The sequence below is a fragment of the Rhinolophus sinicus genome, chromosome 3, assembly GCF_057876585.1.
Source record: "Rhinolophus sinicus isolate RSI-liver-muscle chromosome 3, RSI-T2T, whole genome shotgun sequence".
NCBI classification, from domain to species: Eukaryota; Metazoa; Chordata; class Mammalia; order Chiroptera; family Rhinolophidae; genus Rhinolophus; species Rhinolophus sinicus.
In genome coordinates, this window is record NC_142503.1 from 9,045,167 (window position 1) to 9,062,976 (window position 17,810).

Below are 17,810 nucleotides of genomic sequence, written 5' to 3' on the forward strand. Positions count from 1 at the left end.
TTATGTTCCTAAAGGATTAAAATAAGGCTTAGAAGTACATTTCCCCCAAAGTTTAAAACTGATGAAACAATATACTCTAAACTAAATAGTACAATTTAAAGTACTATTCGAGGTTATGAAAGCAACCTGTGTATTACAAGGTATACACGTGGCCAAAATCTGGGACAGGACAATAGTTAAGGGAAATTTTCTCTGAAAGAAAATAGAACAATTACTGTTTGCTTTGCATTCAAGATTTGAAAATGGAAAAACCTACTTTGGAATAAGGTTTTAGGCATATTTTAATCTGTATTTAAACATATTTCTGTTGAACTACAACTTTAGTTCCACCAATATATAGAAGGATAGTTCTTTTTCAAATTAATATGAAGGGGCAAAATTAGTCAAAATAATTTCATTTGTAAGCATGTTCCCTATCAAACGGATTCTCTCTTATACACACACATGCACGCGCACACATGCGTGCACACATACGCATATATAGGAACCAATAAACATTTGTGCTCTGTATTCTACATACTAAGGCTGCAATGTAACATTTTTATATAAACTGTGATAATATAAAAAGTACCCCCAAAGTGAGTAAGAAAGTACAGCAGTGAGTCAGTACACTTCATGAAACGTGCCATTTATTAATTAAATGATCAAAAATTAAGTGACTCAACAAAGATGCAAATGAAAACTAAAATTCTTCGTGTACACTAATGGCATCTGTAACCAAAGTTTAGAAATCAATAAAAGAAAATAGATGACAGTCTTTCAGAGCTCTCATGTATAAAGTATCACCCAGGCTTTCATTCCCAAAGATTCTTTCTCCTCTCTACCTTGCCCTGGTAATTAAAATAGAAAGATTAAATAACAGAACTCAGAAACAGATTTATTTTTTTCTCCACCACTGTGAGCTGGTGATACCAATATCTGCTGAGTGTCTTTATTAAATTATTTCCCATGTCAGCTCCACCAAGTTCAGGTCCTTCTATCGCCAAAGGAAATAAATTGTCTACCTGTCTGTTCATTCAGAATTCTGAGCAATGACGACCTCTGAGGCCTCATATTGTGACCAGTAGAAGTTGTTAATTGATACTAGCATTTTTCTCCAATAGTACATAGTTCTCTTTAAGTTTCTGACTTGTTTTCTAGGATCAAGGTCAGAGTGAGCCTAAGAGATTGTTTTTTTTTTAAAGGAAAGTTGCTGAAGAGTGACTGGTTTGCTGCCTGTTTAAAATGGTCTCGATACATCACCTTCCGGTGACAACAGCAGGCTGTCTAAATCTACTCACAGGTACATCAGTCAGGTCAATCGTTGAATATGGCCTTGATGTGAACTTGAACAGCTCACGCATTTAAAATGACTGCCTTGAAGCACACAGAAAAGTGTCAAGTCGGTTCAAAGTTCCACCTTCCTTGCACTCATATGCTCTGAGGTTTCTATCTGTTTCCTAAACAAATAAGCCTGCAGGTCCAGCATTTTGTACAACTGAGCACTCAAGAGACCAGATCCCACGTGATAAGGCTCCTCATTGCTCATATTCCCAGGACACTGGACAGCGAGCGAGTTTATGGGGTCAAAGAATAATGGCCTTTCCCTGCCATCGTAAATTACTGTTCCAGTTGTGAAGGCACAACTCATCCTAACTCAAGAGGTTCACCGTCTGTTTCAGCCCCACATTTAAGGGACTTTCTGAGATGCTTTCCAACATCAACTTCCTCTGTGGGATCTTCCTAGCTTCCAACAGCCCACTCTTGGGCTCTATAACATTTTATATTGATATTCTATGTTTATAATCACCCAAAAGTTATCATAGTCGAAGAGAGTGAGTTGTTACTGAAGTCAAAGGAACAATTTGGATTTTATATAAAACTTTTTATAGGCTCTTCCCAACTCACTAGATCATAGGAAGTGCCCTGAAAGCACCAGAGACCAACTCAGACTCACTTGCCACCACCCAGGCTGGACAAATTCAGCAACGTGAGCAGATTCAGGAATACAGTGGGAAGAACAGATACTGCAAAAGAAAAAGCTGGCGAAAGTATACTACTTAAAGTTTATCCAAATTAAGTCCAGCAGCTCACTTCTTGCATGAGTCCTTCCTTTAGAGAAAACAGAGCTTACATGTTGTATTACAATGTGGTTCAGGGTCACGAGGACCCTCTATGTTGATAAGAGAATGAGTGTCACGTTACTCTCGCCACACTTTTTGTAAGAATTATTTCCTGTGACCTTGGGAAGGGATTTTGATAATGAGACAACAGTAAAGGAGTAACTTCTCAAGACGTTCAACTGTCCCAGGGAGTAAGAAAAAACCTGGCCTGGGATCCATATTGGCTTTTCAAGGCTGTTCAAAGTCCTTTCAATAGCTTAAATGCTCTTTGTTTCATCTTACACCTCTACTATAACAATTATGGCTCAGTGCTGGTGTTGCTTTGTTTTGTTGCAAACAAAATCTGTCAGGCTAAATTATTTTTTCCACAGAGACTCTATTCATCTCAGCCGAACAGAAAGAAAACCAAGGACAAGGATATTATTCAAACTGCCATCAGAGCCCCTTATCTCCCTGAGGCCAGTGTTACAGTTGAAAGCAGAGCCTAACATATGGGGACTGGGTCTGCCCTGAAGACATTACATGCTGTGGGTCAAGACTTCTAGTCCTGACTTCCAGTCCTGTCACCCTTCCTGACGCGGTGACATGGCCATGCGAAACTTCCTCAATCACCTATTGAGACTCCCAAAATAACCAAGGACACATTCTGAAGGTGTTATGACTTCGGTAACTGATCTGTGGTAGGCACTCTACCATCCGTTCCTGCCAAGCTGGGGTCATAAACCTGGTAAATTTACCAAGTTGGGTTAACAGCTCTCAAGCAACTAATGATTGGATGACCCTATCATGTACGTACAATAAATCAAAAACTAAAAAGAGAAGATTCATAAAATAAGGAAGGGGAAAGAAGAGAGCAGAAAGAGATAAATACAGAGAATGTCAAAAAATGTATACACATTTTAAGAAAGAAAAAAAACTGTATTAACATTGTAATACTCAATATATATCGATAACAAAAGATGAATACAAGTCACATTTGACTTCTGCAATTACAAGAGGTGCTCAAAGTGGTTACCATCAGTGTAATTTTAATAGTCTTTTCCTTTCTTAAAAAGAGCAAGCATGATACAACATACAGAAAAGGTAAAAATAATGGGAGGGACAACTCCAAAGATTTTGCCAAGTTTTAACGTAAATAAATCTTTAGGTCAGTGTAGAAGGGGGTCATAAAGTAAACTAAACTCCTCACTGCTACTGAATCCAGAAAGAAAACAATACCAACTTATAGAGTTCATCCAGTTTCACCAAAGCAGTCCTATTCAAATCCTCTAGAAGTCTTTGCTTAAGACTCATATGTTCCCTAGAGAAAATACTAAGAACAAGGAAGTTTCTAAATTATTGGCCTTTTTCCATTGAACATTAAGTTATCCCATAAAATAAAAGTGGAGGAAACAGATCTGGAGTTATGCTTGCAGAGCATAATTAAGCAAGTAGCATCCAGAAGATACTCAGTGAAACCCTAATGTCACAAACTTCTATCATCTCACGACGTATACAGACGTCTCTTAGATAACTAATAAGAAGTGACAATGTGTGTTCTCGAAGAACGACATTTTAATTTTATATTACAAAAGCATAATAACGAAGCGCATGAAAGAAAAACCTGGATGTGTACTAGAAAGCTACAAGTTCACAGATGAATAGAACTCACAATAGAACAAACTCTTGACACACACACAAAAAGTGATATAAAACCAAAATAATGATGCTGAAAATGAGACTGATATTCTCATGGTTACATCATTAGGCTATATAAAATCAAATGATGATATATGTGATATATGAGATGCAGATGAACCATATTGAGTAGATAATTGATTAGTAGTTATCTAAGACATGGGAATTAATAATGGAAAAAACATATGAATAAAAGGGGGGCAAAATTCAATCCCACTTCAACTTTTATCATATCGTTTTCATCAACGAAAAACTCACAACACAATGCAGGAAAAGAGGTGGCCACACTTCACTCACCTGCTTCTCTGTGAGAATGACTCTCCCCAGTAACTGATCTTCTAGACCTTTCATGGTGACAGTGAAGTCAATGATGGAGGTCCGAGCACTTATTTCAGGGGTGTAGGCTGGGTTGGGCAGTTTAGTGGTAATGTAGAGTCTGAAGCCATCCATCACATCTACTTCCTTATCACTGACTTTCACCTTTTTTATAAGAAGAAAGTTATGAGTAAGAAAACAGAGATACATCTTACTGTGTCTTTTGTATAGGATCAAGTATTGCTTTAAACAATTATGTACCTGGAGATAATTTATACTTAAAAAAGAAACGGTCATCAGGCATTCATAGGGCTTCAAGCCACTGGGAGGGAGGGAGGGAGGGAGGGAGGGAGGGAGGGAGGGAGGGAGGGAGGGAGGGAAGGAAGGAAGGAAGGAAGGAAGGAAGGAAGGAAGGAAGGAAGGAAGGAAGGAAGGAAGGAAGGGAATGGAAGGAAAGTTCAATATATACCATGCAATAAATATAGAATTTATCACCAAAACTATAATCATACTGCAGGAGTGAGATGGAGTCCCCACATAAACTTTGGTTCAGAAGTCAAGACTGATGATGTCATACATGAACCAAAAGGGTATGAAAAGGTTTAGTACTCACATAGTGAGATTTTCTGGGGAGATTAGGATAGGCTCCCTAGCAGGCCCAAAACATTACTTGGGAAAGTCAGGAGGGGCAGCTGTTTTAGGATTTTACAGTGGTTAGGGGATGGGGCTGGAATGAGGGTCCCCACCACGGGCACAGACAGGGGATTACATGGCTTGAATTTCCCACCAGTGCCAAAGGAGAGACTACCCAGGGTTTTTTAACAGCTTGCCCAGCTTTGGGATGTAACGGGAGAGAGGCATGATGGGGCTTGAAAACTGTCCACAGTCAAACATCAGAATGGAGTCAGACTTTATTACACATGTGAAGTAGGTGTTCCTAAAAGGACTACTCTTGAATATTTTAATCCCAACTCAGGAAGTGTAGAAGAGAAAAAGCAAACGCCTCTTGCCACTAACTGGAATTTGCGTTGCTGCCTTTTGAGGAAACGGCATCTATGTCATATTGACCTGGCCTCACGGCAATTGTTCTGCACATTGTAAATAACTTTCACCTACCTTAAAGGTAGACCCAGTCTTAATGAAGTTTCTCTCCAAAACATTATCCAGGGCTGGATCTAATTCCTCCCCCACATCTTCGATCAGCAAGGGCCTTCCAAGAGAAAGACTGTCCTCCAGGTGGTTTCTGAAGTATTTGTGATTTAAAGATGTGATCTAGAAACCAGATCAAAATGTTGCCCTTGACATATGGTATTTTGATGTGATACACAAATAACTGATAGGAAGTGGTGCCCAAGCATTCTATCCCACGAGACAAATACCGAGAGTTTAGAGATCCTTACTTAGAACCACACTTGCTGAAATGGTACAGAAAGCTTAAACTGTCTCCCTTTTCCTTAGGAAACCATCATCCCCTTTTACTGGGATGTATGGAAAGGCTCAGTGGCATCGCTGCTTTTTCCTCACCAGCCACACTTTCATGACAAAGCATCATGGACTAATTTTGAAGTGTCCCAATAAAGTGCTGACAGTGTGACACAGCTGCACTCTGCTGTTTATCAAAGAGAGTCTTCAGCCCTGACAGAAGAGAGTGTGAAACCTTTGAAAGCTGACATTAATAAAGATCAACACAAACATAAATAATGCAATCTTTAGAAATTATTTCTAATTATCCAATATTTCTGTATTCCCACATACTTGCTGATCTGAGGCAATACCACTTGACTGATCGCATACATATACTCAAACAGAAATTACCTGCAGTTCATTTTGGCTTTCTTTATTTTTAATCCAGATCTTGCCTTGAGTCTGTGGATCTATTAACAAAGGATAGCGAGATGCCTTTGTGACAATAATCCCATTCTGAATGGACAGGTCATCATTTGGCAGGCCTTGGAGGTTCCATTCACTAATCGTAGGACCATCAATCAACATCTCGGTGAGATTTAGACTGTCCCCAAATGGAATTTTCCGGGCTTTCATTTCCTTCTGCCAGTCATGTAATAGCAGATTACGAAATTCTTGGTTAAATGGACCAGAATAAGACAGAAAAGCCGTGGCCAACAATACATCCCCTAAAATGGAAAATAAAGCAGCACTCAAATACTTTATGATCAGCCTTGTAATTGTACATATATTAACAATGAAAAAGATAACCATTCTTTTAAGCGAAATTCCAGAAACCAAATTGTAACCACATGTCTCTGTGTCTTTGTGAATAAGCAGTAGTTTGGTTCACTGTTAAACAGGGTCCAAATTGTCCACCAAGGACTGACCGCTCACAGCCAAACACCGGATTATTTTGACTCTTGTTGGATGTGAGAGGATGACTTCTGAGTTTAAGACACAAAACCTCAGAAGACAGAGCCTCCATTCAAAGTGACCTTGACCAATGTCACCGTTGACCATAGGAGAATTCAATAGCAACCTGATATTTGATTCTCTTTACCCTTTTTTACAAAGGAGGGCAAATACACAGTGACGGAAGGAGATTTGACTTTGGGTGGTAAACACACAATGCAATGCACAGATGATGTATTATAGAATTGTACACTTGAAACCTATATCATTTTATTAACCTATGTCACCCCAATAAATTTAATTTTAAAAAGTGACCTGATAATAAGAGGCTTAAAGGTCATTAACACATTTAATAAGGGTTGCATAGATGCCACACCAATATTTACCCTTGTGAAATAGCTAGACACACACACACACACACACACACACGAAATTGAAGTAATCAAGTGTTGGTTTGTATTCCGATTAAAGCTTAAATTTGCTAACTGCCTATCACAGTCAACACATAATCTCATTCATAAAGGAATTTACATACCTACAAGTCTTTTAGTCTGCGCAGCAAACTCTTTGCTCTGCTCTGTCCATCTTTCTTTTTCTCCTGCCAAGCCACCAATCAGCACGGAAGCAGTCTGCATCTTATGTCTGCATCGCTCTGCATCCTCAAGTAAGGTCTAACAAAGGTCATAAGCAGGAGAAAACTTTTGTTCAGATACACTTAGCCTCTGGCTCAAAAATACAATCTCAAACATTTTTATTATCTGCCTTTCTGAGACATGTGAGCCATTATTCCTATTTCATAGGAAGCGTAAGATTCAATTACTATGTGCCAGGGTCAGCCAGAGTCTGCCTCTATGGAACTGAACCAATTGGTCAGACCCTCCCCAAAAGTTAACAACTAAGACATTGTGGAAATTTGCGTTACTTATGATTTCCCTATAAAGAAAAATGGAAATAAAATAGTAGCATACATGCTAATATCACATAGCACAAAAAATATAAAGAAATATTTATCCCTATTTCAAAAGTTAGGAAAATTTCTCACGGTAAATTTTAGCATCAGTATTGCTTTATCTAACACCGCATCTGCTTTCACCTTAGGTGAAACTTTAGATTATCTTCAAACCATGTTGTTCTGAAGTTCATTCATAAACGGCAACACACTTGCCTCAGCAGGTCCCTACCTGCTGCTCCTTGGGCCAACAAAAGACCTTTAGCCAGACGTCCACGTACTGTTGTCACTCAGTGCTTAATTGTTTAAAAAATTGTTCTGTTTCTCTATTTTAAGAAACAACTGCTAACTCTACTTGTAAAAAATTTCTACTAGTGAAATAATAATAGACGTGGCTAAAGGTTTAGCTATATGACTAGTCACGGAAGTTCAGGTATAATAGTTACATATATTTATATTATATATATATTTAGCACATATACATGCTACATGTCTAACAATATAGGATTATTTAAATAGATTATGGTATATCATGAATAAGACTACTCTGAAGTCATTAAAAATTATCTTATAAAAATTTTTATAACCAAGAAAGATAATCATGATATATCATTAAGATTTCAATTTATAAAGCAGTATGTACTAAATTATCTGCTATAGTTTTAAATGGATTTAAAAATATATGTAAGTCTAGGCATACATTCAGCTATGAAAAAACTAAAGAGAAAAATATTTTTAGGTTCGTCTCCAGGGTTATTTATGTGTATTTTCTATAAGGAACATGAATTGCTTCTGTGGTAATAACACAGTACAGTGTGTTTCAAAAGCAAGACATTTATTCCAGTTGGTTCTAGTCTCTGCTCTGTTTTTCTTCCCCCAGAGTTAATGCAGGAAAGCTAAAAGTACAGCTGAGAGGTTGAGCCCCACAGCTACACAGCCCACATTTGTTTGTTCCTCTCCAAGAAGAAAGATGCCAGCTGGGAAATATGATGCGCCATCATTTATTTCTGCTTGCCTCTGAAACAAACATTTCACGTAAAAGATACTTTTGAGATGAAGTTGTCTTCCTGACGTTCCCATCCCCATTCCCAAGTAGCCAAATGAAACAATGGCCAGGCCCCGCCTCCCCGGGCTTTGTTTCTGGATGCCCAGGCGCCTCTGGCAGAATGGGATATGAGGACAGGAGACAAGCAAATGTCTGAGGGAACAGGAGGGAGGAGAGATTTTCCCTCTGAGCCTGGCTGCGGGCTGTGCAGAATTTCCTGGGTTCCATGAGCAGTCCCCCCAGCCCACTCTCTCACAGTGCTGCCAGAGTGTGACTAGCTGTCCACGGGGCCCAGGGAAGTGTGTCCCCCACAAACGCATGGTCCTTTGCAGAGAGAAGCAGGACACTCCTACAGGGATGCACGGGCCTGGGTCAGGAGGTTACTGGGCGTGACCCTGATGAACTGCAGACTCCAGGCTCTTCCCCTGCCTTCGGGGGTCCGCAAGCCCCCTGCACTCCCAGGGAGCCCGATGGAGGGACACGGAGCAACAAAATGACTGAAGGTCAAGTTTACTTCAGTATGTGGGTGGCACGTGGGCTTACAGCCAGACTTAGGGTTTTTAATTTTAAAAACTTGACATTTGTTGAAACTCGAGTTTTAAAGTCAGAGCCATACCTTTACAATAGTAGTTCTTATGTGGTCCCATGACTGTTTACCTAACAAAAAACAGATGCTCGAAAACAAAAAAGGCTATTGAATGAGCTAAGGCAAAAACATTACAACTGAAACATCATAAAATGAGGCTGTGAAATATTTTACGATATTCAGTAGTGCTGCCCAATAGAAGCGAGCGTCCAGGAGATAAAAATGAAGATGCCTTTCTCACAGTTTCTGAAGTACTCTTTCAAACTGCAATGTCAATTTTCTCTTTTATTATAAGGGAATTCCATAGGGCATAAGTAACAAACCCAAATAGGTGCTATAATTACCTCCTTGAAACTTCTAAAATGTCTTATTTTGCTTTTGAGGGACTTATCTTTAAGAGAAAATATCATATATTCTGCACATGTTGAAAGTGAAATGTTCACTAAATCCCCTCATTGGGACTCCTATCAGGGAACAGACGGAGAGCAGGAATCTCCATCCAGCCAAGAGACAGCTGAGAAGGGTCAGGGGTAAATGCCATAAAATCATCGAGGAAAGAACAGAGTGAATCTAACTCTTATTTACCAAGGATAGTATTTATCAGAGGCAACTAAAGATTTTGTGGGGCCAGAAGCTTACGTAATCTAGAGACCACTTTAAGAAAACCATTAAAGTATTTTTATAAATACAAAATACCAAATAGAACATGTAGTTAGAATAAGGGGGTGGGGGAGGGGGGGGAATCACGACAAAGTCCCGGTGACTTGGACACTCAGGTGGTTTTCCTCTGAGATCTCTAGGTGTTCCATCGGAATGCTTACACACACAGACTTGCCAATTGTAACCTGGTTTGCCATCCCCAGAGAACTCCCAGTCACCCCAGCACTCATGGGGAACTGTGCAAGTGAGGGGTCGTGAAACTTGAGCTACATTAGGACTGGGTTAGATCTGCCAGAAGGGAGGAGGCCCCAGTGGAGCCAGAACTAGTATAAATAGAATAAAGAGTTTGTTGCCAAGTGTATGTGAAACAAGAACCCAGATTCTGAAAGGTGCCAACACTGCAAAATACGCATAGGATGAGAAGGCTGTGGATGGTCACTGTCATTGGGATACAGCCATGTGGCCAGTCCTGTTGGTCCAGCCGAGAGGCCTCAGTAGTCATCAGAAGACCAAGGTCTAGCCCAGCCCTAGGACCCCTGCCTATGACCAAGAGCCTTTCTCTTGTTCTCTATTTGCCTCAGTTCCTTTCTCTAAAAAGAGAATAAAATAAAATTATCTACCTAACTACAAAGATTGTTTCAAAGATTAAATAAGTAGGGAGAGGGGACATGATTTGAAAAACAATAAAAAATGCTACAGAAGATGCTGTTATCACCATTAATCAGGAAACTCAGAATGTTCTAAAACTGACTCCTCTCTTGGCTGAACATCCTGACGCTGCACCAAAGGTCCTTGGTGTCTGTTAGAAACAAACTCCGAGGCTTTGTGAGGGATCATGTGTTATGTATACACTAAATGAATCCTGGCTGAAAACCGAACCCTTGGAGCGAGACAGCAGAAAAGGAATGAAAGTTTCACCAGAGCCACGCAGGTATGTGACAGTCCCTCCCACGCAGAGGACAGTTACCTGCTTTTCACTCATGGCCTGTTCGTACTCGGCCTGTACCACGTCAAGTTCTGCTTGCTTGGCGTCCAGCTCCGCCTGGGCCTTCTGCAGGTCCAGCATGGCCACCACGTGGCGATTCTCCTGCACTACCAAGTTGGCCTGCACAGGACACATACACGGTGACGGGATGGGCAGCAAACCCAACCTGCAGCATTCCAGAGTCTGACAAAACTCAACAGTGTCTCCTGGTTACACCTTTTCTTCGTTCTATCACTAGGGTCTTTTCAAATTGCAGTAAGTCAAGACCATATCTTCATGTGAACTTGATAAACTTGTTTACAAGAAGAAAATCAGAATTCATGAGAATAGAAGTCAGCCTTTTTTTTTTTCCCTGCAGCGCCTGGTCGTAAATATTTTAGGCTGTGGGGGCCAAGAGGCAAAATTGAGACTATTGTTTAGGTACTTATTTAAAAATGTAGAAACTATTCTTATTTCATGAGCCATACAAATGTGGGTAATGGGTTTGACCTGGCCTGTGGGCCATAGTTTGCCAATTCCTAGATCAGAACGTTGTAATATTAAGAGTTGTAGAAAAATAAAAATCCTTTATATTTAAAACCATTTGCCTCGCAGGACTGATCACTGTTGATGAAAATGTTAAAACAGGACAAAGGATGGAACATAACTATTCACTGAATATGAAGACTTAGGTTTTATGGGTAGTCACGGTCTTGATGCTGTTCCTGTAATTTTTATATATTGTTGCCTCCCAGAAAATAACTGACACCTTGAGCTGTGACCAATTAAAAACATTTGTTTAAGGACGTTACCAAATTAGACACAACAGACATAATCAAAAGTAGTATTAGCAAAAGATGAGGTATAAAAAATGGTCCATGCTTAGGAATTTAGAGTTTTGAAAATTTTTTGGAAATCAAGTTTCACCTTTTTAAGTCTTTAAAATGTTAAAACTGACATTAATGGCAAGATCCACTACTAAACCCATATTCTTTCTGAAGTGTTTGAGAAGAAAAGATTACCATCCACAAATTCTTTTAGCAAATGATTTTTCTATCTGAAAACTTCAGGCCCCCAAATTTTGGCAGACTAATTCTTTAAGGGAAAGTCTGAGTTCCATAACTGACTAACACACATGACTGGCAAAAGCATGGCTTAAAAGTTATAGTTTCTAAAGAGACGGACTTTTGAAACACTTTTTTGTCAGCTCTTCTCTAAGCTGCATCTGTTGCCAGGGGTTAAACATGGAAGACTAGCAAGGTCATAGTGGCAACTTACTAAGGTCAAACTATCACAGCCCCCAATAGCTTGAATATTTTCTAAGGCTTTACTCAAAAAAATTTTTTTAATGAAGCTCTCAAAAATTGCTAACCAAAGAGTATAGAACGTTTCAAATCCAATTGGGTCACTTTAGGAGCTGGTTACTTAAACTCTGAGTCTCAGTTTCTCCATTGAGATATTGAAAAACTACCTCCTAGGATGTGTGTGTGTGTGTGTGTGTGTGTGTGTGTGTGTGTGTGCGCGCGTATGAAGATTAAATGAGATGACATATGTAAAAATCCAAATCTGAGAATTGGCATATAACAAGAGTTTAGTATATAATAGATGTTATTTTTACTAGTCATGTTCAATATTTAAGGCTTTACTGTTGTAATGTTCTGTTTATATGAACTGATATTTACTGGTTTTCATAGAGTTTTCAAGGCGAGATCACCTTATGATGACCTTGAATAGAATCTAAATTGCTATTGTTATAATTAATACTTGTTGTAATTAATACGTATTCACTACTAGGAAACACTTGGCTCAGCTATTGTAAAATGAAAGTGCACTGCCCCTTATATCTCCGTTATTAATCAGCAGAGGTTCCAACTGGAATGTAATGAGTATCCTTAATCTCTCCTCACTTAGGAAGCAGGAGTTTGTGAGTGGAGCCCCTCCAGGAATAAGTGAAGTTAGAGGCCTCGGACTGTATTTCTTAACATATTAAGCAGAGTTGTCCAGTGGTAATTTGCTCTCCCTTTGTCTTCTACTTCTCTCTGCTCAGTGAAGATGTAGGATCTACGTGACTTCGTATATTGTTCTGACTGCCATTAGGAGGCCCCTGACAAAATGAATGCACCCAGGTGCTGGATGTTCCTAAGAATATAGGAGGGCATTCCCAGAACAGACTTCTCAAAAAAAGAAGTGCAGGTTCCGGGAGCAGGTACAAGGTTCCCCTTTCTGACGGTGCTCTCTTCACTTCCTACTGTAGGGTCTAGATTGTCCTGGGTCTGGATGGAGGCTGAAATGTACTAAACACGGGCAGGAGGCGTCATCACTTTTATGTAAGTCTTGTTCAGAATGCCCACTACTTCCTATGGATCTCAGCTCATGTTTTAAAAAATAACTACAACAAAGTAAAAACTATCCATCATGATTTCAACTTACTCACTGGAAAATGTCTAAAGGAGGCCCTGTACTTCTCATTGGACGTGGTGATTATAATTCAGTCAATATCACAATGGCCATTTTTGAGCCACACTGGAGCCTTCAATGGTCCCAGATCCATAATGTCAGCCAGCACGACATCAATTATTTGCTCTTAATGTCTCTGAGCCAAATGAGACTCTTTTCTTTTAAGGTTGCCCTAGGACCTCAAGGGCCTCCAGGATTGAATAAATGGTCCTGGGATGGTGATAATTAGAAAATAAAATGGGACTAGCAATTCTATCCCTATCTTCTTTCTAGTCTGGCTCATTTTTATCATGATTATTACATCCCTTTTTAAGTAGTTTATAAGTGTGAGTGAATTTTAGTTGATGGTTAAGAGAGGTCAGACTCATACAAAAGCAAATAAATCAACCAAGCCATAAGGTATGATTTTTGAGACATCAGTATCCTATTTTCAAAACATGTACTTGCCTCTCCATCTACTGAAGACTGAGTGTCATTGATGGGGAGAACTGGGAGGGGGGGCGGGAACAGGTACAAAGGAAGCTGAGAAATGCAATTACTCAAAAGGAAACATAGGCATATTCTCAAATCACATTAAAAAACAAAGACATGGTATTCAGTTTTTTCCCTGATGGACAAAGAAGAGAACAGGAAATACTATGTCATGCCTTGCAACCAAGCTCCAACGTCTGTGTGTGGACCATTCCTAATTCACAGGATTCCCTGGCACAAGATCTTAGATGTTACCAGGAGATTCTGTGCTATATATAGTTTTCTGTGTTTCCTTTTTTTTTTTTTTTTTCCAAGTTGACATTGTGTAGGAAAAATACCCAGCAGTCCACATGGACTTACTATCCTTGTAGAGGGTCTATGCTTAAAGGCTCACACCATTCTGACTAGAGAAGGATTACAGAGAAGAAAGAAACATCTTGTACTTGGCCTTTCTAGCACTTGCTGCCCCGGTGGACTTGCGTACAATAACACCAAAGGCTGAAAGCTCCTGTGCTGTGTGAAAAGACCAGACCAGCTGACCTGGCGACCCCGTACAGGTACACACCGCGCAGTTCTACCTAGGAGGCTTACCTTCAGAGGCAACACCTCTCTGTTTATAGAAAAGAAGGAAGCCATGGCTTTGGTCCAGGAACAAAGACCGGCTACATTCCCACACACGCGTTTCGCAGTTTCGATGTTGTAGTCTGCCATTTCAAAGTAAGGATTCAAAAATTCTATCACTTCTTCGTTGATTGTATCTTTGGGGAATTGCTATGGAAAAGAAGTAAAATGAAGTCAAAATACTTCTTCCCATGAAGTCATGTTCAAATTATGCTCACAATGCCATTGGAACCGTTGAACAACCAAAATGAACGAATGACTTCATATTTTGTCAATATTTCAGGATATTAGGCAAAAGTCCTGAAAGTGAAAGCAGAATAAGCAAGGACAGTGAAGAAATCCGAGTATACTTCATCTTCTGTGGACAAGAGATACCAACCCTAAATAAATTTTCTGGAATTCAAGGAAAAAGGAAATTGTTTTAATGATGAAACATTAATATGGTTATGAGAATTTCCAAAGCAACAGAATTTTCACGTCTTTAATCCTACCTAGGTGAATTACAAACCATAAAATCAACAATGGAAAACAAATATACCTGGGTATATTCGGCCTCAGGACATATATATTTAGCATTTAGCAGCAACTAAGTGCTTAATACATTCAGACAGAGGTTCTATTAAACTTGCCTGAAATGTGAAGATAATAACTTGCACATTAGGCCTTGAGGGTGATGAATTAATTTTTAATCATAGAACCATCAAGAATATGACAGAACTGTTAACTTCTGGAGGGATGAAAATTTTAAAATAGTAGCAGGAAAGGATTTTAAAAATGCCTCCTTGCATCAAAAGAAAATACTGGGCAAACAATAACAAAGGAACTTTTAAAAGTGGTGTTTGATCATCTAAAAGAGGATGATTAAATGTTTTCCAAACAGAAAATATTTAACACCTAAATAATTCAGTGAAACAAGCTTTCACAGGAGATACATACTGTAGGGTAGAACACAACTCTTTCAGGCCTGTTTTAATGCAAGTTTCTTTAATGAGACTTGGAAAAGAGTGAAGCCAGATGAAAACTCAGAATATCTGGGAGCGACAGAAATGTGGTGGTGACAAAAGGCAAATAGCAACGGAGCTTCCAAGATAGATACCTGCTCTGCCACAAGATATGCAATGCAAGGAACCCAGAGTCACTTGCCAGTACGCTATTCAAAGTCCAGTTCCACTGTCACATTTTTCTGGGAAAACTTTTTGAGTCTCCCCTGTCACCACTACCATGTCTACTCACACAGAGTTAATCACCATCTCCTCTTCAATCAAATATCATGCTATTCCTTCACAGTGACACTTACATCATGGAGTCTCATATTTTAATCTTCTGGGACAAGTCTGTGTGGCCACTAGTTTCATAAGCTACCTACTGTCACGGATGCTGTAAGATTCTCTCACCACAGCAGCCACGGGGCAACGCTGAACTGAAAACTGAAGGTAAGATGGTGCTAAAGTTAATGCTTGGGAAATGGATGTGGGTTGGGTATTCCTAATTAGTTGTTGCAAGGTCTAAATGTGAAGGATGAAACAATAAAACTTCTAGAAGTAAACACAGAAGCATTTATTCTGTCTTAGAGATGGGCAAAGATTTCCTAAGCAGAGCACAGAAAGCACTATTAAGGAAAATACTGAAAAACTGGACTAAACTTATGAATGTCTGCTTATCAAAAGACACCATAAAAGGAATGAACAACTAAGGTAGAAAGTGGGAGGTGATAGTTGCAAATGTGTAAATGATAAATTACTCATATTTCATATCAAAAGAAAAACCTACACATGAAAAATTTAAATGGACAAGAGACCTAAACAGGCACTTAACAAAAGAATTGCCAAGAGGCTCATAAACCAATAAAAAAATTTTCAGCATCATTAGTCATCAGGGAAATGATGCAAATTAAACCTACAATAATAAGACTCTACTACAAACCCATCAGAATATCGCAAAGCAGAAAATGGTGAAGATGTGGAACAACTTACACACTATTGGTGGGTATGTAAACTGACAGAACTCTTTGAAAACGCTGTAGCACAATCTACCTCAGCTGATTAAATATAGAACCTCAGACCCAGAAATTGCACTCCTAAACATAAATGCAAATATGCCCACCAAATGACCTGTAGACCAATATTCATAGTAGCATTATTAATAATAAGCAAACACTAGCAACAATCCAAAAATGCGTCAATGGTACAATGGACAAACAAACTGAAGCATATCACGGTGATGCTGGCTCATACAAGCTCATGAGAAATGACGGCTACATTGTCAGGCATTCTGCAAACTGTTTTGAAACACAGCCTTTATTAACAATTATGTAACTTGCAATTCAATAAATGTTATTTAAATAAAAAATAACAAATAGTCAAATAACATATACTTCTTTTACTACATGTTATTATCTATGTTTTTGAGGTCATTTACATCTATCGTACCTACATGGTAGAAATCCTGCATAACGGCATGCTACTATGCACCTCTTCCCAGTACTCAGTCAGCAATGTCATTTTGGGAGCCTGAAATTGGTCACTGTGGGATAGCCATACCATGGAAATTGGCAATCACTACAAATCAGAGCTTTTTTTTCCTTTTTTTCCCCAGAGAAGCAATTGTTAAACATTTACTGTGTACTACTGCATATTCCTATGCTGAAAAGCTATATATAGCAATGAACAAAGAAGACAATACTGTCCTGTGCAACAATGAGAATGTCACAGACATGTTAAAGAGGTCAAAACAGAGCTGTTCATATGATATGATTTCATATATGTAAATTTCAAAGGTATAAAGGTCAGAATAATCAGTTATTTTAGGGGAAGTTATTGACTGGGATGTCCTTAGAGATTTCTGGGATCTTAAAATAAAAACTTTGACTTTAATGTTTATTAATAGGTATATACATACGTAAATATTTATCAAGGTATATACTTAAAATATGTGCATTTTATTACATGTAAATTCGATCTCATAATAAAACAAAAATTATGCAAACTAATACTCAAAAATTATTATTGAGACTCGAAATATATAAGTATATATTTGTATTTATATGTATGAAATATATGCAAATCTGTGTTATCTCCTTACAATTATTTTTTTAACTGTGATTGAAATATGTCACTGATGATGCTTTCATACTCCTAAGATTTGTCAGGAAAACCTCTAAAGCTTATAATGTCTTATATTTGAAAGAGAAAATTCTACTCTAAAAAATACTACAAAACATGTGTGAAGAATATTACTCGGCCTTAGAAAAGAATGAAATCCTGCCATTATAGCAACATGGATGGACCTGGAGGACATTATGCTAAGTGAAATAAGCCAGGCACAGAAAGACAAACACCGTATGATCTCACCTATACGTGGAATCTAATATAGTCAAATTCATAGAAGCAGAGAGCAGAATGGTGGTTGCCAGGGACTGGGGGGAGGGAAAAATGGGAAGATGTTAGTGAAGGGATACAAAGCAGCAGTTATGCATAATGAGTAAGTTCTGGGGACCTTATTACAGCAATGTGAACGTAGTTAACAATACTGAATTGTATACTTGAAATTTGCTAAGAGGATAGATCTTAAGTGTTCTCATCACAAAAAAGAGAAACAAGAAAAAT

General features: G+C 38.7%; 1 protein-coding gene across 5 annotated transcripts in view; it reads right to left on the reverse strand.

Annotated features, from left to right (window-relative positions):
- Positions 1-17,810, reverse strand: part of DNAH5 (dynein axonemal heavy chain 5) — a 244,682-nt gene that overhangs the window by 45,471 nt on the left and 181,401 nt on the right. For all 5 annotated transcript variants that reach the window (XM_074329069.2, XM_088796437.1, XM_019713456.3 and 2 more), the window contains exons 60-65: positions 14,176-14,355; positions 10,660-10,797; positions 6,988-7,123; positions 5,910-6,226; positions 5,211-5,366; positions 4,077-4,259 (exon numbers count right to left, since the gene is read on the reverse strand). In XM_074329069.2, the coding sequence (XP_074185170.2) occupies positions 4,077-4,259; positions 5,211-5,366; positions 5,910-6,226; positions 6,988-7,123; positions 10,660-10,797; positions 14,176-14,355 (1,110 nt within the window). The remainder of the gene's footprint in view (positions 1-4,076; positions 4,260-5,210; positions 5,367-5,909; positions 6,227-6,987; positions 7,124-10,659; positions 10,798-14,175; positions 14,356-17,810) is intronic.